The sequence below is a fragment of the Meriones unguiculatus genome, chromosome 20 (genome assembly GCF_030254825.1).
Source record: "Meriones unguiculatus strain TT.TT164.6M chromosome 20, Bangor_MerUng_6.1, whole genome shotgun sequence".
In the NCBI taxonomy this organism is placed as follows: Eukaryota; Metazoa; Chordata; class Mammalia; order Rodentia; family Muridae; genus Meriones; species Meriones unguiculatus.
Genome location: NC_083367.1, coordinates 69,575,401 through 69,597,646, shown reverse-complemented (window position 1 = coordinate 69,597,646; position 22,246 = coordinate 69,575,401). Strand labels below are relative to the sequence as shown.

Below are 22,246 nucleotides of genomic sequence, written 5' to 3'. Positions count from 1 at the left end.
GAGATCCATGGCGATTGGGTTGGGTTGGATTGGCAAGGAATCTATACTGATTGGCCTTGTGGACCATGCTAAGGTGTTTTGCTTTCATCTGAAAAGGCAGTGAGATGTAGCTATAGGCTTTAAGTAGGAGAGAGATGAATACAGGTCAGCTTTTTGCAGATTCATGGTAGCTGTTGTACCCAATTGCATTAATGGCAGGGGAGTAACAATGGAACAGAGCTAGGAGCCTCATACTGTAGGCCAGTCGTGGTACTGACAATCCTGTCACTTAGAGAGTTCACTTACATATATGCATAGATTCAAGGAACAAGTATTTAGCTAATCATAAAGAAAGTGCTATAAGAAGTCTTCATCTTGGTATGTTTACCTCATATCACCGCCTTTCAGAAAGCAGCGCTGGGACCTGTCTGCTGGGAGACCTGGATCTGCAGACAATAAAAAAGCCTGATTCCCCGCATGGCTGCCTTAATGGCACCAAGAACTGAAAAGTCCTGGGCAAAGTCTAGCTGGCAGTGACGGCTGTCCTTTCTGCTTTCTCTTGTTCTCTAAATTCCTGAGAGGTGCCATGGGGCATGGTCATTGTTTGCAGAGATATACAACTGTGAAGATTAGAGACGATCTTACTATGACTTTAGAAGTTCTGTCCTTTGGAAGAAAACAACCTTAATAACCACTTACTGTAACAAAAGCCAGTAAACTGACACAAGTCACTAATAGTAGATTTTGACAGATAGAGGAGAGTATCAGAATTATTTGATAATTGAAGGGACGAAGACAGGGAGAAGGCGGTTGTTATATTGTTTCTTTAGAGATGTTTAAGTTCACTGCTAAACAGGTGGTTTTTACTGTAATATGAAAGGACGGTGTGTGGGGTCCATGTGGAGACCAGAGGCCTTTCATCAGTCTCTCCTCCACCTTGGTTATTGAGACAAGGTTTCTAGTGAACCTGAGGGTCAGCGTTTTGGCTAACCTGGCTGGAGAGCAAGCCTTGGGATTCCTGCCTCCTCCCCTCGGTGGGCAGGGAAACGGGTGGCCACCTGTGTGTTTGTTTTTTACGTGGCGGGCTGAAGATCTGAACTCAGGTCTTCACACTGTGGAACAAGCTCTCTAACCACCGAGCCACCTCCCCAGCCCAAGAAGTCCTCAGTTTCCAAGTTAGGCTAAAAAAGAAGAGCACCATGTCCCATCCATACATACACACCGTGTCTATCCAAACGGAAGGCAGCAGTAACCAAAACAAGCAGCGTCTTTTGTGAGTCTGCTTCTGACTGATGTGAACTAAGTATTTCAGCTCTTTCTGCTGCGTATCAGCTCTGTACTTATTTCTGCCCACTTTCCTTAAATTACATATCCTGGCAAGATTTGCACTTGTAAAACATTTAATTATTGTGTTTGGCATTCATGGCTGGTTGCATTATGTAAACAAACGCCAACTTCAAACACTGAGGCTGATTCTTTTTTTCATAGTCTGCCAGAAAGCAAGACTATTTGATGTGCATTCAGATGTTCTGCTTCTGGTTCCGTAGTGTGAGTGTGGAAATGGGAATCTGGCTTGCCTCTGCAGTCCTAATGCCACCGAAAATTAGCCTTTCAGCCTTCTCGGCAGAAGTGCAAGTCACCACAGCGACATGTTCCAAAGACGCTCGCTCTCGGGGTATGCCCCACTCACCGAAAGCTCTTCGTATTGTTAAACATGTGTGCAAGCACTGCATTCTTTTCAGACCTCCGTGTGGTTTGTGACTCTGCTGTCATCTCAGGGAAAGACTCTCAGGGTTTCTACAGATGTCCTGGTAGACACAGTTCATTGTCTTCTCCCTGTCTGTAGGCACTGATGGCTTCCTCGTGTGTAAATGTGACTAAGAGCACTTCCCAGTTCAAGGGACTCTAGGATGCTCTATATTCCTACACAGAGCCCTGAAACCAAGCTGGTGTTGGGGAACAGGGGTACTGGAGCAGTGGATCCCTAGTAAAGCACCTTTCACGTGAAGTCTTGAGTTCAAACTCTAAAACCCATGTAAAAAGCTTAGTGTGCGTCATACCTGTAATCCCACTGGAGAATCAAAGGCAGTAGGTGCCCTGGGACTCACACACCAGCTAGGCTAGCCAAGTCAACAAGCCTCAAATTTAGTGTGTCACAAAAAAGCAAGGTAAAAATGATAGAGGAAGACACCTGACATCCGTCACTGGTTTCCATGTGTGCACATGCGCCCGCACATGTATGCATACTAAAAAACAAACAAACAAACAAACTAAAACTATTGTTTTGCCAGTTCCATTGAGAAAAAAAGTAAAAGGCGTCCTGTTTCCTCCCCCTCTACTCCACAGAGTACTCACTAGGAGGGACTGATTTAAGAAAGAATAGAAGCCTACTGAGTGTCACCCTTTCGGTCATCTGTCTCCTGGTACCATTTCCTCGTCCACGGTGGGCAAGGCTGGAGCGTGTGATGAACAACACACGCGTGACACGCACTGCCCTGGGCTGCGGAGGGTTTGGCGGGAGAGCCTACACCTTCAGCCTCACCGTTTGGATTTTCTCAGTCGCAAAGTTGAGTCTTTTATCCTCTTCCTGGGTTGGTTTTACTTTGAGCTCTTGTCTCTAAAGATAAAAACTTCATTTTCCTAGTGGGAAGTCAAGCCCTGAGAATTCCTTACACTAACAAGACTGAGACTGCACGTCACGGGCTGGAGGCCTGTGTGTGCTCATCACAGCACCAGGCACATGCCCCTGCGGAAGAGGCTGGGCTAGCCAAAGAAGGGATTTTATATTCTGAACTCCGGTGTCTGCACAGTTCCTTTTCTACTTAAGTTGGGACAAAATTGTTTAGCATGCTTAGCACTTTGGGCTGCCAGAATGATATTTTTCTTTTATTATTTTGTTAATAGCGATAGTTACAGTCAGGAAAAAGTCTATGTTCACCTCCATCTGGATGCAAAAGTTAGAGCAGGTTTGGGAACAGGTGGATTTTAGGGTCACAGCAGAAAAGGAAGGAGACGAAGGGGGTGGACTGTGAGAGTGTCACAGAAAAGTCCTTATAAATAGGGATTGTCCAACTTTGATTATCTAGAAATGTTCTAGCCAACTGTTCATTTATTAAAATGTCCATGCAAATATTTTAAACAGGCGTAAAGGGAGACGCCTTATACAAGCTTTCAATTTGTTTCCGCGTCCTGAAGTGATGCCTGAAATAATGCTGGCATGCGTGCTCACTGCAGCATTAGGACAACTTGTAGCCCCATCCCACCAAAAAAGTAAACAGCTTTTCCAGGTAAAAAAGTAAACAGCTTTACAGACAAATGCTTTAAACCACTCCCAGAGGGACCTAAATTCTCCAGTGTGTAACTAAGCTTTAGTGGTTCCGTAGAACAAATGAAAAGAGACCAAGTCTTTATGTCTTATTAAATAACTCTCCACACATAAGCAGGAGTTTCCCCTTAACAGACCATGTTCAATGGTTGTCAGATGCCCTGGCAAACAGGATTCTTCTATTGGGTTCAGCCTGAATTACCCATCTTGACCCAGTCTAATTGATGTAAGTGGTAGGAATTAATTTCATGCAGGCAAGGATAAAGGCTAATCCCAGTCGATCAGCACCTTGTAATTAATCCACATACTCTTAAAAGAGAGAGAGAGAGAGAGAGGTTGGCACAATCCCCAGCTCCCAGCTCCCTACCAACCTAACTCAGAGTGCCCGGGTTTTATAGAGTTCAAATTTCAGGGTAGAATTACAATTAACAAAGGTTTTGCTACGGCAGATGGCTCTTTCCAGCTGCCAAATATTGAGGTCTTGTTTGAAATCTGTTCTAAGCAGGAGAACCAAAGGCATATTTGATTCAAAGACAAACATTCTCAGATGTTTTTGAAATGTGGCTGAGCAGGTGGGTTTTACCATTTGGGGACATCAGTCTTGTCTCTGAAACCTTAACTGAATAACACTAGACTCTAAACCAATAATAAATCTTCACCACCTTTCATAATTGAGAACATAAATAATAAACATAAATAATAAAATATTAAGGGACAGGTTTTTTTTTTTTTACAAAATCAATGTCAAACAAATTCTTACTATATTTCATAGTCTTTTCCTTTGATACAGCAGAGAAAATAAATAGAAATTTTTGTAATTTTTGAGGGTTGGCTGTAGGTAGCTCCGTTCATGGCCTTTCTTTCTAAATTTCTGTGCCTTCTAAAGGATTTTTTAAAATGTGTGTTTGGTGTGTGTGTGTGAGAGTGTAAGTAGGTGTGCCATGCTCATGCAGGTGCTTACAGAGGTCAGCAGTGGGCATTAGTTATGGATGATGATGCGTCATCTGATGGAGATGCTAAGAAACAAATCTGGTTCTTCTTTGCGAGCTGCAAACATTCTCAACCACTAAACAATCCCTCTGGCCCATTTATATTTTTTAAAAAGATACAAATTAAGCAGTTCTTTCATACTTTGATCTTATAATGAATATTAAGGCACAGTTAGATTTTACAAGCTTTGTGGCTGTGTCCATCAGTACAGCATTTCTAGGTGTGGAGAGCAAACATTCAGTCCAAGTTGGAGATCAATGTAAGTCATCTCACATCTAACCCCAACTCTCTCCTCGGAGAAACCATAGCATAAGGAAGCAATGTAAAACAAGTCATGTTTTCCCGTGGGAATGGTCTGAGAATTATGGGCTTTCCTTATCAGAACTTAGTGTCTAATTATAAACAATGGCCTGTTTTTAAAATTACAACAGTGGCGATAGAAATATCTTATTCACTAATATACTGGCTCTGGTGTGTAATAGTTATTCATTCACTCATTCACTCACTCACTCATTCATTCATTCATTCAATAGTCAACAAGTTTTTATTGAATAGGTACTAAATTCCAGGTACCAATTCACACTCTGGGAAATTGATGTGGCTAAAATAAATAAATAAATAAATAAATACAAGTACTCCCATTGTCACAGTATATGCGAAATTAGTAGGGACGGTGGCTAGAAACCAAATAGTTATTATAAATGCCAGGACGGGGGAAAAAAAATGTTCTCCCCAGCTGAGGAGGTGGTGTCTGATCCAAATCCTGACAGATTAGCTGTAGCTGAAGTGGGTACATCAAAATAATATTGAGGCAGCAGGAGCACCAGAAAAGTAGAAGAGTAATGGGTCTGGAGGATATTTGGCTCACGGCTGGGAAGGCTAGCAAGGAGGAATGGGTTGAGACACGTTGAAGGTTTTGATCACTATGCTAGATTAATGAGAAGGCATGGAAGCGTGTCTGGGTGGGGTGTCACCAGGTTCGCAGTATGGAAGAGCATGGTACAATTGCCTGCCCCTTCCAGGAGACAGACTACTGGACTATTCTTCTAGTACAGATTCAACATAGCCGGTAGAGATTACGCAATGGCTCTGTAATAGAGAATTAAGTGAAGAGGTTGGGTGGAGTTGGTAATGATTTGACTGTCTGGGGTGAAGGAGAAAAAGGAGGGGGGCTAGCTCTTCTGGCAGACAGAGAGCCAGTGGTGGTGCCACTCTCTGGCTGGGACCCTGAGTCGCGAGGATGTCTGTGTTCCATCCTAAGCGGATTGCATTTTCGTTTCCCGTGAAATCTCAAAGTTGGGTTATAGAGCAGCCACTTGGCCATCCCGCCTTGTGCTCAGACACTTGAGCTGAGAATATCTGAGTCATGGCTGGGTTCTGGCTGTTTCCGCAAAAGAGATTGAAAAAGAACATCAGTGGAGGTAGGAGGAGAGCCAGGTTAGGGGGAAGCTGCTTTGAGAGGAAAACGGTGGCCAAACATGCCAGATGCTGCCAAGAAGTTCTGTGAGAAAGACTCATAAATACCGCCTGGATTAGGCAGCGGCATCATGGAGAGCTGTGGTGGGAGAGCCAGGCTGGATGGAACTGAAAGGAGAGGAGCTAACAGCTGGAGTCAAGCCCTGGGTCAAGGGGAGGTGGGTCAGATGGAAAGGTTTGTGGGCACGTTTTCCCTTCATTCAGGCCGCAGGAGGAGAGACACCCGTGAGAGCAAATGAATAATGCCCAGCTGTGAGACCTAAATCCTAAATGAATTTGCAAGTGATTTTCCCTCCAGATTGGTTTCTGTGAGCAGAAACGGTGTGTGTCCGTGTCTGCCCGGTTTCCACCCGTGTGTGAACATGCAGTACTGATTGCTGGATGTTGGGCCTGTAGGAAACAGTGTTGTGATCAAGTGGACTCTGCCCAGCACCTAATTCACAACAGTTCAGTCCGAGCTGCGTTTCACACTCAGAGACCGGAAGTGATTAAACGCCATCCTTTTTGCTTATCCCTTGTAAAGATACTATGTGGGGCTGGAGAGATGGCTCAAAGGTTAAGAACACTTACTGTTCTTTCAAAGGTCCTGAGTTCAATTCCCAGCAACCACGTTAACTATCTATAATATGATCTGGTGCCCTCTTCTGGCATGCAGGTACACCTGCAAGCAGAACACTACATAAATAATAAACAAATAATCTCTAAAACAAATAATAATCAAAATGAAAGTGCTGCATTTTCTTCCCTTGCTCTTCATGTGAGACTTGCACACAGACCAATAACTATACATTTTGTTTAGAAAATAGGGTTATCTCCTAGACTCTGGAGCAGTTTTGGACACAAGGCTATCATCTCTGTGTGCAATCCTCTGCTCCAAAAACCATTGCCAAGTCCAGAGCAGACCACGTTGAGAGAACTCAGAGACCCAGAGGACTGTGTGGCCCACCATGTGGGAAACCCACAGCTGGGGACCCACAGCGTGAACCTCAATTTTGTGCCTCCTCCGTTTCCCTCTAGCCCTGAATGCAGAAATGGCACTAGCATTATACATGCATAGTGCGATAGGCCAGACATCAATCACTTCAAAGTCATGAGCTCACTGTGGTGTGGAGAGAGCTTGCTGCCTTGCCACACTACCCATCCTGATGTCTGTAAAGCCTGTCAAAATCATTTCTTTCTTCATAGCTCTCTTACAGTTAATGCTTTGCTCGTACATCTGTTTTGCAAGTCTCACTCTAGTGTAGATCAGGGGACATCCAAAAGCAGTCTGCCTGGTGAAGCCATCTGTATATCCTAGTACTAGGTCATACTGCCCTTGTGAAACCATCAGCCATGTACTTACGGGGTAAGGACTGAGCCCTGCTTGGGAGAGCCTTGTAGCCCATGCAAGACACTCAAGGGCTGCTCATTCATGTCCACTATCAAGGTAAATACTGCACCACGGCTACCCACGGTTCACATTAGGAGCCAGCATCCAGGGTATAAAAGCTCGCTGTAACACACAACCATTCAATATGGATTACCAAGGTTTAAAAAGAATGCTCCATGTTTCTTAGCACCAGCCGGAAGCATTCATCTTCAGGACTTATTCTGTTCCTCAGATGCCGTGTCCAGAAGCTAATTTGTCAGCTGCTGGGTCTGGTGTCAAAGCCTAGAAGACCTTTTAATCTAATCAGGTTTTGATCCAGTTTGAGAACTGGGAACACAGAAGACAGGCAGAGATTAACTCTTACCTTTGTTACTGACTTTGGAAGCCATGTCTTATGATAGGTAGGCATCAGCATACTTCTCAGGCTGAGCGGAAGTGACCCCCTCCACACAGGAGAACGATAGGAACCAAATCAAAGGCAGCTTTCTGAAAATTAACTAGTTTCCCACTTTACACATATCTGTCCTACTCTTGATTATGGCCCCTAAGAAAAGTGTGTGGGAGAGGAGAGGTTAAGTAGAAACCAGGAACTCCTGCAGTACCAGCCGAGGGAAAACAAAGCAAAACATCAGTGCTGGGTTAGAAAATGAGTGCTCTTCCAGAGGACCCAGGTTCGATTCCCAGAACCCACATGGTGGCTCCCAGCTCTCTGTATCTCCAATCCAGGGGACAGCGCCCTCTTCTGGTCTCTACAGTCACTGCATGCTTGTGGAGCAGATGTACACACTGGCAAAATGCCCATTCACACAAAAATAAACAGGTTTTTTTTCTCTTTTTTTAATTTTTTATTTTTAAATAATTTTATACATTCACTTGTATCCCAGCTGTAGCCCTCTCCCTCTTTCCCTCCCAATCCTTCCCTCCCTCATCTCCTCCCTGCCCCCTTCCGAGTCCACTGAGAGGGGGCATCCTCCTCTCCTTCTGTCTGGCCCTAGCTTATCAGGTATCTTCAGGATGGTTGCAATGTCCTTATCTGTGGCCTAGCAAGTCTGGTCCTCCCTCAGGGGGGAGGGGAAGCTCATGAGTTCATGTCAGAAACAATTCCTGTCCCCCTTACTAGGGAACCCACTTGGATAGTGAGCTACCATGGGCTATGTCTGAGTAGGGCTTGTAGGTTATATCCATGCATGGTTTTTGGTTGGATAAACAGTTTCATAGAAGACCCCTGTGCTCAGATATATTTGGACCTTGTGGGGCTCCCTGTCCCCTCTAGGATATACTAATTCCTCCTTCCTTCATATGATTCCCTACACTCTGCCGAAGGCTTGGTTATGGGTCTCAGCATCTGCTTTGATACATTGCTAGGTAGAGTCTTTCAGGTGCCTTCTGTGGTAGGCTTCTGTTCTGTTACTTGTTTTCTCCTATTTCCAATGTCCATCCCCTTTGTCTTTCTAGATGAGGATTGATCATCTTATCCCTGGATCTCTTTCTTGTTTATCTTCTTTAGCTGTACATATTTTAGTATGTTTATCCTATCTTATAGGTCTATATGAGTGAGTATATACCATGTGTGTCTTTCTGCTTTTGGGATACCTCACTTAGGATGATTTTTTTTTTGTACACACTGGCAAAATGCCCATTCACACAAAAATAAATAGTTTTTAAAAATTAGTACTGAGGGAGAAATATCCGGCACCCAGTCCGACCCTAACTCCAGCAACTTCTCCAGAAATAGTAGGAGGAGGTCACATATTTGCTCAAGATGGCGGGCTTGTTTAATTCCAACAGCTCGGTACTTGTCTTCACAGTTGTCAGCCATGTCACCCAAGCTCAGCAGGCTCCCTTCAGTCAGCATTTGCCACGTGTCCCTGGTGTCCAGAGTCACATTAAGTCCTAAAGGATCTCCAAGAGTTACATGGCCAGACTCAGTCCTCATCCCCTGCAGAGGGAGGGGCAGTAGTTATGTCCATGAAATCTAAAAGTCTTAGTAGTTCATCGGCACCATAGGAAGTTACAAGCAAGTGGCTGTGAACTAGTTTGTGGGACACACACATACACACACATATGCACACACGTGTGCGCCCACATGCACACACACCCACACACGCCGCAAACGCATGCGTTTCTTCAGAACGTTCATAATAGAAGACAGATATGGAGAAAGAATGAGCTCACGTCCTTGCCCTGTATGTTGGTGGGAGAACTCAGCTCTCCTGCAGTGTGACCTGTTTGAGGAAGTGCATTTGTATGGACTGGGAAGGGTGGAGTTGACCTCACAGGCAGGACATTACTCTTCTTCCTCTTCCTGTCCTGTTTCTCACCGCAGTCACGGTCATTGCTCAGCTTCCTGTGGGGGAGACTGTGGATGCTGAGTGGTCCTCTGCTGCCACCAGCAAGTGGAGGACAGCATAGTGTTAGGTACTGAGCGAGCTGACCCAGGGTACGCTTTTCAGTAGAACTGAGGGTATCGTTCTGTGTGGAGTTGGAAGAGGAAGGGCACCATTGACAAACTGTTGTGGGATGAAACATTACAGGTGAGAGAACCATGGGAATTATGAGGGGATGTGGAGTAGAGCAAAGATGAGTGATGCCCACAGGCAGCACCTGCCACCAGGGTGCCACCTGAGGCGGAAGCCAGCAAGAATCGTAGAGAGAAAAAGGATGGACATTGATCCAAGAGCTCCGTGTTCCTGCCCTCAGAACTCTAGAATGGAGTCTTCACACAACAAAACATGTGCTGGCTGCAAAAAACAGTGATACGCTGTGCTGGACAAAACGGTGATGAGAGCTTTGGGCCCCAACTTCTTGAAGATATTGTGGCCTCCTGCAATGGTGTCAACCCATGTCCAGAAGGAGCCTCTTGGGGGAAAGTCCTGACGACCCTGGGAGGGGTTTCCCCAGAGCAGCTGGGGAAGAGCAGCTGACTGAGGCAGGCAGAACAGGGAACGAAGCTTAGTGTGGGAAGCACTGTGATTGGATGCCTGGGGAAGAAGAAAGCCCAGAGAGGGGGACGGGGGAGGCCAAGGGGGGAGGTTTAGAGAATTGTATTTGCCACATCCTCTGGCCTCATTTGCCTCTGTCCCCTCTGGTGGCTGTCAGCAGTGGCTCTGGAGGGATCTGGGTGTCTGGATTTGGGCAGTTTTCTTTGCTTCAAAATGGCTTTGGCCATAAGCTGTGTGCAGCCTGTGCTCTTTGGAGACGGGCTCTCGGTGATGTAGCAGCAGTAGTGACTAGAGAAGAGGTTCACGGGAGGTAGTTGATAGAGCTCTGCGAGCTAGTGCCTGATCCCTTGCTTTTAGCACTGCTGGTGTCTCTTCCACCCCACCCTAAAGAGGGCAAAGATGACTTCTGTGTGTGTATGCCAACAGCTCATCTCCCAGACTGTTCTGCCCCTTACAGTGGGAGACAGGGTTGCAAAGAGAAATGACTTCAGGTAACACACAGCTGCATTTCCGCTCCTGACCCTGTCCTGGACATGCCCCAGGACCTCTGCTGATGCCCATCCTGGCTCTAATGCCATCCTTCTCTGGAGGCTGCCCCCTCGTGCAGGGAGTAGCCCCATCAGCAGGCAGGTTAAGCCTGTCTTTGTGAGTCTGGGTGTGGCTGGAAACTGAGCTGCTTGGAGGCCTCATCACCCTTTTCGCTAGATAGATATGGTTGCCCTGTAGAGAGCGCTGCTCTCTCTGAACCTACTGCAGTTCTGTTCATCCCTCAGTGGCCAGAGCTGCTCCCGGACAAGGGAATGCCACCCCACAAAAGAATGGAGATGCCCCCACCGCCACAGGAGGACCAGCACCTGGGCCTCCTGCCGTATGCCCTTTCCACCCGCAGTGGTTCCTGATCTAACGCTGAGGTTGGGGTGTGAATAGACTCCAGAGCGTCCAGTGTTCATGCTGTTCTAAATTCCCATCCTCCATGGTCACAGTCCTTCTATACAATTATACCACCATTTTCTTAAATTCTGGAAGGATCACGCAGAAATGGTACAGCAAAACTTAACATGCTAGTGATTACAATAAAAGAAAAAAGGACAAAACAGAAATAGATAAAATAGACAAAAAGAAAGGGTTTAAAATAGTAGGGAACTGTGAACCAAATAAATGTGTAAATTGCATGTATAAAGTATGTGTCCTTAAAACACTGATGTGTCGTTGTGGGAATTATAGCCTTTAAAACACAAAACAAAACAAACAAAAAAACTTGTGATCCACTTCAAGGGATTTGTTTAATTTACATAGCTTCTGAAGAAGCAATCTGAAGCTTATTTAAATTAACCAAGGTATATCTTGGGAAAGGAGAAAATGTGAAATTATACGTGTATCATTCCATTAGTTAATGGTTAAAGTCATAATGACAGTAAATAGCGATAGTTCTTGTGCTGCTGACGTTTCATTCAGGCTCCGTCCTTTCTGCCTAGGCTGAAGGAATACGGGACTCAGAGTTGCTACCCATGAGCTTTCTAGAACTGCTTGGCTGGCCCCGCTCCCCAGCTTTACTGCAGGTTTTCTTCTCACCTGTACACACCTGGCATGGTGGACGGTAGGGGGCACCTGTGAGCAAGCACGCGCTATCAGTGTGGCCTCAGTACTCCTAGTGAGGCCACCAGCTAGCTCATAAAGGGTCAGTCCATCGCAAATAGCCCGTTTTCGAAAAGGCCTGGAGACTGTACAAAGCCGGGAACTGCTAAACCTCTTCACCTCCCCACCCTCAAAAGCCACTGTAATGCTTAAGTTAACCAGCTCTGTTGTGGGGGAAGGATGGTCCCGCAGAGAAAGGGTTAAGCGGAAATAATTCCAGTGTGGTAGAGAATGATAGGCCAACGCAGACTGGTACAAACTCCTCTCACCTCTCACAGCCATTTTTCAATGTTGAAAATCTGCTTTTAGGGAAAAAAAATCAAAAGTAATCCCACACCACACACAGAGATAGGCACCTCTATGAAATGACTGCTCTTTTCCTTTGCTTCCCTCTCTTCCTAACTCTCATTTCTAATTTTTGCTGTTGTGTGTTTTTTCTTGTCTCATCTCCCATACTTTCCCTGGGCCTCCTGAGGGAGGTCTCATGACACAAGCAAGTTGAGGCTGTGGGTGGAGGACAGAGGTGGGCGGAACTGCCCAGGCCTGTCTTCCTTGGGTGGAGCACTGTGCAGGACACGATCCTCCTGCCGGTGGCAGCCTACCAGGCTGCCCTCCATCCCAGCCAGACCGCAGGAGCATGCTGCCAGCCACCATGGTGGGCACACTGGTCAGAGGCTGGAGGAATCGCAGCTCCCCCCGGAGAGCAGACTGGAAGCCGCCCACCCCACAGAGACAAGGCGGAATTCGGATTCAGGGTATGTTGTTAATACTTTGATGTGGCTGGAAAACTCTTTAAAAAGGGACGTGGGGAGATGACCAAAAGGAATAGAGCTACAGGTTTTTTTTTTTTTTCTTAACTTATATAAATTCTAGCTAACTTACTTAAGGAAGAGGTGATGTATTGCTTTTTCTCATCAAAGACTAAGGAACCTTCAGGGGACACAAAGCAAAAGCTATTTATTCCTGCATTCTTTTTCTTCAAAAGCTGCTTGAAAGCAGCTCCTAGTTCAGAGGGTTGAGCACCGGGAGAGAAAAGGTACGTTGCTGGTTTCTGGCAGCTTTTAGCCCAGATTCTATTACTTCATTACTTCTGATAGGAGAAGTTTGCTCCTGGTTTCCCCACTAGTTATTTTTGTTTTCTGAGTCCTTCCTATTGTTCTGAGACAACAGTAGGACGGAGGAGAGAGATGCAGGCCTCCTGCTTCGAAAGGTTTTGTGCTTCTTTCTGGAATGAACTTTTCACACACACACACACAAATGCTTTTTGAAAGACCTGACCTCAAGCACTTCTGTCTAGACCTTGAATGTCTAAAGATGCTTACTTTGAACTCTCTAGTCTTGCTGGGTGACCTATGGAGGGACTTGGAGCCAGCTGAGGGAGGGAGTTGGCACCCAGATGTAACAGCTCCCGGGAGCTTTCAGAACTAGCCAGCTGCTCCTCAGATGGCTTCTCTCGGACCCTGAGCCCCAGAGTGTCCTAAGCAGCAAATGGAATGGCTCTTTCATCCTGGCACATGTTGAAAGCAAGGGATTTCCAGATGTTTTTTTTGTTTTTTTGTTTTGTTTTTGTTTTGTTTTGTTTTGTTTTGTTTTTCCAAGATACAACATGCTTGTGGTCTACACAGCTCACCTACTTGTTTTGTTTTGATAAAGGGTCTCTTGAATTTGCTAGCTAGCCCAGACTTGCCTCAAATTCAAGATCCTTGTCTCAGACCCTACTGTCCCCCATCCTCCTGTACTGACCTTACAAGTGTGGATCATCATGCCCTATTTAGCTACCAGGTTAAAGAGGTTTAAAAACCAAATGTTGTCATTTGTGTCGTTGGGACAGTGGCTTTGGCCCATGTTTCTCAGGCTAACTATTTGCAGGAAGACTCAGACCTGGCCATGGATTGTAGCTCAGCTGGTCGTGTGCTTGCCTGGCACACAGGAGGCCTCAGGTTCAATCCCTGGCAACATGTAAACCAGGCATGATGGTGCTTGTGCCTGTAATCCTTACGCTCGGAAGGTGAAACAGACATTCATCTTCAGCTTGTTGGATGCCAGCCTGGACTACATGAGACTGTCTCAAAAAGAGAAAGGAGGATATTTTTAAAATATTCCAAGTAAGAGAGAGAGAGTAATTCATTGTTCTAGCCAGATGGCCAACAGGTGAATGGGAGCTGGAAGTCTGTTAGGAGTGTGAGGAACACTGTTCCAAGAGCTAGGCGCCTGTCTCTGCCACTGTCTCACAGCCTAGGAAGCAGAGCCCGCGAGGAGCCTCAGCAGCTCCGGCCTCTGCAGTGGCTAAGCAGGGCCTAAAGCAGGGCTCCCACACTCCGCTGCCAGAGTTTTCTCTCTTGGTCCAAACTCTTGGTCCAAACTCTACCGACAAAATTTGATAACATTCTGTCACAATATTCAGAGCCTGTGAGGCAACAACATACGAGCTAACATGTCAGTGATGGAGCTATTTTAAGTGAATATGTAAAGAATTTAATTTTTAAAAACACATAATTATACATGTTGAAGGGGACGGTGCAGGCTCCTAGTACACAGGGCGCTATGCAGTGGTCAGATCAGGCTGGCATGGCCGTCACTTCCGACCTTCGTCGTTTCCTTGTGCCGGGAGCACTCACCGTCCTCTCTGCTGGCTGTTTTGAAATCTGCACTTACATGCTGTCAGTCGCAGTTGGCATGCTGTGCACAGAACAGTCACAGTTTTCCCTCCTACCCAGATCCGCCCTGTACCTGTTGCAGGTCTGGGGCTTTGCTGGGGCAGAGATCACAAGCCACTCTACCCTGCATTTGGAGTCCCTGGCTTCGGGCATATGACATTGTGGCTCTTTCTTAAGTGGTTATGGAACATAGAGAAAATGTAAAATCTGCTGTCTTAACCATCTTTAAGTGTATGTACAGTTCAGCTGAGCAGCATTCCTTAGGTCCACGAAGGGGTGTGACCATCACTGTGATTTCCCAGAGTGTGCCATTGTCTTAAACACAGCTTCCGGGGCCATTGAACAGTCTTGTCTGGTCTCAGCTTACCTGTGCCTTGAGTAACATCACATCTGCCTCCTGCCTTCATCTACCCTAAATATTTCACGTGGGTAATTATCCTCTATGCACCTCTCTGGCTCAGTGTTTTAGGTCATCCACAAAGAACAGAGAGCCTTTCCTCTTCATGGCAACAGGTCAGACCCAACTAATTCTCTTCTGTTTCATTCTCTTCCTTTTAAGTATTCTTTAACACCCAAGTTGATCCCATCCTCCTTTGGATGTTTTTTTTTAATCCACTGATATTTTTATGTTTAAAGTATTTAAAGTATAAAGAGGTTCTTAGGTCTCTGTTTTTAATGAGTTCTGTAAAGACAACAGCTGTAGATAAATCATTTTAGTGTGTGTGTGGTTTGCACACATGTGTGTGGTGGAGGCCAGAGATCAGTGGTGGATGTCTTCCTTCAGCACTCTTGACCTTGTTTTATGAGGACATGATTCTCTCACTGAACCAGAAGCTAAGCTGGCTGGGCAGCAAGCCCCGGGGAACTGCTTGTCTCTACTGCCACCCCTAATACTGCTGCCTTGCTGGGCTCTTATGTGGATTCTGGGAATTGAACTTGGGTCTCCATGTTTGCAGCAAACTCTTAACCTTTACGCCATCTCCCCAACCCTATATACCATGTCTTAGAATCGTTTCATCTCTATTGTCTGGTCTGGATTAGGCAATGTGTTCCCTTGAGATAGAATGAATGATTTTTTTTTTAGCTTACTTTTTTTGTTTTGATTTTTTTTTTTTTTTTAAGATAGGTTTCTACTTTGTAGCTCTGGCTGTCCTAGAGGCCAGGCTGGCCTCAAACTCACAGAGATCTGCCTGCTGAGATTAAAGATGTGTACCTCTATCCTGGTTTGATTGAATAACTTTTCAAGTTTCTCTTAGATGACAGGAAATATATTTTAAATAAAAGTTAATATGGTCTTTATGCTTTAGTTCTGTGTTTCCTAGAACAGTGATATTTTCTTTTGACATAAAAATATGCAGTGACAGTTTCTTTGCACTAAATATAGGCAAGTCCTGAGCTGTACACCATGAGCCTTTCACTGCCCCATATCAGAAGACCATCCTGGATGGTCAAGCCATACTGCTGCTGCAGCTGACCTTCACTGGATTCCTAGCACACAGTTGGGTCATTCACAGTTGCTTATAACTTCAGGTCCAGGGGGCTCTGATGCCCCTGTCCTCTGTGGGCACCTGCACTCGTGTGCACACGTACAAGATACACACACAAACATACACAAACACACACACACTTAAATATAAACAAATTCTAAAAGGTCAACCCAAGAAACCTGTAAGGTCTGCTTCATTCCTTTAGATCAGTGGTTCTCAACCTTCCTAATGCTGTAATCCTTTAACACAGCTTCTCATGTTACGGTAAACCCCGATCACAAAATTATTTTGTTACTATTTCATAACTGTAATTTTGCTACTGTTATGAATCATATTGTAAATATCTGATATACAGGATATCTGATATGCAGCCCCTAGAGGGGTCTCGATCCACAGGTTGGGAATCACTGCATCAGGAGCTAGTGATGCTGGGAGGATGACAGGGCATCACAGCTGCTAGGCTGTGCTGCTCTTGACTTGCACCAAGCTCTTAGAGCCGTGCCTGCCCCTGGCCCTGTCCGCTGTGGTTCTGTCTCATGCTTGACTCAGGAGCAGCCAAACTGAAGCAGATTCTGCTCTAGATTCTGAGAGCCTTTTTCTACCAGCTGGAATAAGGAGACTTAGAACAATATTTCATAAATTCTGTTTTCCGTTTTCAAGGAAACCCCTTCCAACCACGCCCAGGTGGGCTGTGATTCTGTTGATCAGTGTTAACTCATCGTGTGCAGCTTGAACTATTTAGACATCCTGAAATGCCCCTTGCCTTTCCTAACTGATGAGCCCAGTCAAACTTCAGTGGCTTGTTACTGTCTAAGTCCACCATGGCCAGTGCCCTCCCAGCATGGGCATGTACGAAGCATTTGAGAGCAGCAACTTCAGTAATGTGAAGTGTGAGGGGCTGTAAATCCAGGAACCAGGAACCTGCCTAGCTGACCCGCGTAACCGTGTAATCGTCTTGATGCTTTCTGAGTCACAGCAGGCACCTAAGGTATTATGGCTTTTTACATTTCAAAGGCTTACAGACTACCATCGGCCAAATACAAAATATTCATTTCTGTGCTCAGCGCTGTCTACCCTGTAGTTGGGGGAAAAAAGCTCTTCCTTTCTCATTTTTTAGTGACAGCCTGTAATCATGTTGGAGTGATTTTTGAGATTTTTTTTCCCCCTCTAAACCACTGTTTGCTTTTCTGGCAGCTGAGAGGAGTTTCTCCTTGTGTCAATGAAATGGTTCTTTCCTAAGCCCAGCCACCCACCTAGGGAGAAGAAGTGGCTATAAATCTCAGCTAACAGTCACACTGGAAGGAAAGTCAGAAGATAAAAATCAGTTGATCCCTAGATGTTTATTGAGGACCTGAGAGAATGCTCATTAAAAGAGTGTGGCTAAGCCATTGTATATCCCACCAAACCTTTCAGCCTCCATCACTCCCAGGGAGACTTGGAAAAGCCAGGGTCTGGGCATGGCCAGGGTTCCTGTACAGCCAGCCCCAGCCTATTTCCTCCTTCAGGCCCAGAAGCCAGTTGATGCAGCCTGCTTTAGACATCTGCAATCTGACTAGACTTTTCATTTCTTTAATAGATGTCTAGGAACTTTAGACATGGAGGAACAAAAAACAGAAAATTGAATAATTACAAGCTGATATTTGGCTTGCTTAAAGGCTAGAAGAATTTTTATCCTTGTAAACCAAAAAAAAAAAAAATCCAAATTAAATTAACCCTATTTTATAATTAATGGTAATGACTAAATGCCAAAATAATGCTTCTAAATAATTTACTATATCTGTCACTATTTTCTGTTGGAAGTTAATAGGCTTATTCGCTGGACTGTACTTATTTTAATTAGCTTAAGCATAGCTATATAAGTCTTTTCCCATATTTCTCATAATTAACTATGTAATTACCATTTGGTAAGAGCCTTTTAGTTTAATTAGAATAATCATGGGACTCAGATTCAATAACTATTTATTGAGCAACTGCTAATTGTAGAACTAATGGGCTCGAAAGAAAAGGAGCCCTAAGGTTTACTTCACTGTCGACCTCATAGTGTTTGAGATCTAGAGAAAGCAAATAGAGAGGCACATATATTTAATATGTATATTAACGTATTATTTTATCATCTACACTAATACATTATTAATAATATTTATATAAATACATACACATATTTACATGTATTATATGAGTAAACAAATTAAAAATGGTAAATGAATATCGCAGGAAGAAACTGTCTTAAGAAACTATATAGACCTTCCCAAGTAAGTCTATTTGGACTTGGCCTTCTGGACTATTGAGAACACTGTCGACTCTTAAGTTGGAGGGGGCCAACAGAAATGACCTATGTGCTCATGTCCTCACTAACTTCTGAACTCTAGAGGATCTAAGCCCTACTGAAGGGTTTACGTTAATTTGCTAAGATAAGGACAGTGCTAACGCATCAGCACATTCACAGATTCCAACACAGTGGGTGCTTCCTGTGCTGGCTGATTGGGTTGGTGGTTTCCATGTTTGCAGGAAGGGCGTCAGGAAGGACATCTCAAGCAAAGGTGGGAGGTGTTGAGACCAAAGGGCATTCGTGGGGGATGTTGAGTTACAGTTTCAGGTCAGAACCTAGAAGGTCTAAGCACCAGTGTCCGGAGCTTGGACTTGATCCCTGGACCTCATGAACTCTATCAAACCTTCCTGGCAAAACAAATCACATTTGGGGTATTGGAAGGCAGCAGTATAGAGAGGTGGCTTGGGAGAGCAAGAGTCTGGATTTGGCAAGTCTCAGAGAGGAAATCAATACAAAACTGATGGAGGTGGGATGGAGATAAAGAATGAATGGAAGAAGCATAAAAAAATGTCTATAGGGTTTGGGTCAATGGAAGAGACTAATAACAACTGGAGACATTAATGCCTTTGAAAGGAGATTTTTACTACATTTCTCAGAAGATAAGCCATACCATACCATACACCACACCACACCACACCACACCATACTGTAAAGAGCCACATTTAGGTTACAGTATCAGTAGGATGTGAGAATAACCTCAGGAAAACTTCTCCCTGGCCAGAGCCTTTCTTGGGTCTTCTGTGAAAAAGGCCTGGTAGGACAGGTGCCCAACCCTGCAGCTGTGGGGTAGGTCTCCTGGGCTTTAGGTCAGACCGGTTGTCCCCTGTCTGATTCTGGCTCTTGGTTCATTTAGAAGAAAGGAAATGTTGTCTGGGGGTATGAGAATGGATTGGGGTGTCTCAGGGCTTTGGTAACATGGGAGGTGGGAACTGTTTGGTTATGCCTCTGACTGGTTGATTAGAGACACCGAATAGACAAATACTGAACCCAAAGCTGAAGCACAGAGCTATGTCTGAGGTAGTGGGTGGAGAGCTTCACACACACCACAGTAATCCTTGAGACTCACCTCAGTCTAAAAGCTCCCTTTTGCACTCAGTCACTTCAACAGTCTGTCCGAGGCCGTGTGAGTAACGGTGGTGATGGAGTCAAGGTTCCGCCTTCTGGACTAGTTCTTGACAAGCCCGGCACCAACCATCATGCCCAGTGTGCGCGGCCCTCTCCACTTGATTGTGCTCCTCAGTCTAAACTCAGTATGAGGTGGATCCTGTTCAAAATGGGCTGGTGGAAGCCAGTAGGTGCTTCCCAGGCTCCTAGCCAAGGAGGGTCTGCTATTTCCCTCTAAGTCCTGGGTTTCTGCCTGCTTTCTCAGAAGAGCATAAACTGTATGCAGCTAACTGTGTTTGTTCGGTATGGTGTGGCTCAACCCCTCCCCCCTCAACTTTTGTCTTTCTTCTCTGATTACTATAACTCTGGGACTTGGGTGCTCTCCTGTCGGCAAACAAAGCACAAACTGCCCATGCCTCTGAGCTCCCTGGAAGAGACTCTGAAATCTTGCATCTGTAACTACCCTCTTCTTGGTCATTCTCCTGCAGAAGTCTTTAGTTCACGCCAAATACCTGCTGTGTGTTCCAGCACTTCAGCCTGGCTTTGTTCTCTATATGCTTTCCGCACACGCCCACTGCTCACTTCCTCTGAGAGCCCACTCAGTGCTCAGCACCTTCAGGACATGTTATAAATCACATATCTGTGCCAGCACAGCTCGTGGCTCTGAATCCTCACAGCTCTGGGCAAGTAGATGCTCTATAGGCATCTCTAGGGATACTATTGAGACACATTGAACCTGCTCACACACAAGAATGTGCCCACACTTTCTGCCCTATTAGGAGATCAGTGGCCCTGGCTACCACTGGTGCCCTTTTCCTCAGCTCCATCGACCGGGATTTGTGGGCATGTTTCCTGACAAGAACATCTCTGTGTAACGTGTGCACTGGTTGCCTCTCAAAAGGTGAAGAGTGAGTGATCGAGTCATGAGCATAGTTCCACAAATGCCTCAAGTCCCTAAATAGAAGCAGTCATCTAGGAAGAGGGGAAATGTCGCTGTATATATGAAGCCAAGACTCTGAGACTGAAAAGATGTTTATATATACTTTTATTTATCTATTAAATAAAAGTCTTCGTTGTATCACCAAGAAAGTATGAAAAATTATACTATGACCAATAAAGAAAATTCGGTCTTAATTATATTGGTTGTTTTAAATATATACTTTATATGTCTGAAACGCTATATATATATGTATATACATTTATCTGTGTATACGCATATATACATATACATATATACACACATACATATAGATGATAGATAGATAGATAGATAGATAGATAGATAGATAGATAGATAGATAGATAGATGGTGGAAGATGAGGACATGCTGCCTTTGGCTGAAGATTGATGAAAAAGCATGTAGTTTGTAAGCATGTTCTTGTGAGAAGTACTTTTAACTATGTGGATATTTTCTAATGCTTTCAAATTCCTCAAGCGCTGAAATAGATTACTCGATTCTGAAAACAATAGAGACAATGGGCCTGAGAGAAGGCTGAGCATAAAAAGGCACTTGCCACACAGCCTGGAAATTTGACTTCAGTCTCTGGAGCCCACATGGGTTAGAAGGAGAAACCATCCCCTCCCACAATAATAGTAATACTTTTTTTTTCCTTAAAAGAGTACAAAGTAGTACTCACAATTTTTAAATTCTTTACCTTAAAAAACAATGAATCTAGTGGTAAAATTTCGATTTGTGGGTCCACAGACTAGCATGCCCTGTCGTAGGCAATTGAAAGAATGTTAAAGTTGGACACGGATAGCTGCTCTCCTGCTCTTTAGCCTTGGGCAGCTTTCTCAGCTTCCTGGGAATTCTTGGAGGGTGGCCCAGCACAGGCCTTTTGACCTTAAAGAGAACGATGTGAGTGGGGACAGAGACTGGGGTAGGTCAGAGGGCACTCAGATGGGTTGTTCAGATGGGGATTGAGGAGGTGAGACACTATAGCCAGGACAAACTTCTATTTCAGAATCTTGCCTGAGATGGGCCCTGGGATGGGGAGCCCCTTCTTGAACGTTGTTTTTGGTCACTGAAAATTCAAATAACCCCAGCAGGGTGTGTCAGCTCTGTGTACAGCTGGAGCAGAGGTCGGCTTCTCCACCTATTGAGACATCTGTTTACCCTGGCCAGCTCCCTGGAGGGAGAGGATGCAGACAGTCCCCTAGAGTGAAAAGGGATGGGGCCCTGTTTGGTTTTCTAATACCAGGGCAGCTTTCTTATAAGAAGGATCAAAAATGTCTCCACATTGGTGTCCGCTTAGGAGTGTAATCCTAGACCTTTTCATAGTAGACTCTTAGGATTGCTTTTGTAAACTCTCCAAGTACTTTGTTCTCCTAGCCTTTCTTTTTTCATTAATATAGTTATAAGTAAGAACTAAATGTTGATTATACATAAAATAAATCCCTGTGGGTTTCAGTAGTTGGAATTTTGTCATCATATCCACATTTTAATTTGTAAGTTGTTTCTAATAGTCCTTGCTGTTTCAGAATCAAATTCTCATATAGATTCTTTTTTAGTTCCTAGAGGAGTTGGAGCTCAGTTATGAAGAAAATTTTCAACGCATCTATCAATCTTGATCATGTCAGTGATGTTCATTAAGACATCATTGGCATATTAATGATTTGACTCTTCAAACTGACCATAAATTATGAAAAAAAGACATACAGTAAAATCTTATTTATTCCAGCTCATTAAAGTAGACAGTTTTATTATTCTCATACATACACAGAGAGATGCAGACACACACACACACACAAACACACACACTTCTGAGTGTGCTTCAGGACGCATGTCTTATATAATTTTTAACAAATCGGTTAAACAAATGTCTAGTAAATACAGTAAGGGTGATTGCCAAAGATTATCTGGGGGAGTGAGGCAACATGAAAGCACCTCTAAGTGCCACTAATGCAAAGCTCTAAAGCCCCTTTACTCGTGAGTGGGTGTGCGACTCCAGAT

The 22,246-nt window shown here is 44.7% G+C and overlaps 1 protein-coding gene across 6 annotated transcripts in view; it reads left to right on the top strand.

Moving 5' to 3' along the window:
• Positions 1-22,246, top strand: part of Plekhg1 (pleckstrin homology and RhoGEF domain containing G1) — a 208,500-nt gene that overhangs the window by 75,835 nt on the left and 110,419 nt on the right. Inside the window, exon 1 of one of the 6 annotated variants that reach the window (XM_021644471.2) lies at positions 12,324-12,471. The exons of the other annotated variants lie outside the window; for them this stretch is intronic. Coding sequence (XP_021500146.1) covers positions 12,354-12,471 — 118 coding nt within the window. The 5' untranslated portion in view covers positions 12,324-12,353. Of the gene's footprint in view, positions 1-12,323; positions 12,472-22,246 lie in introns of those variants that run through there. 6 annotated transcript variants of the gene reach the window in all.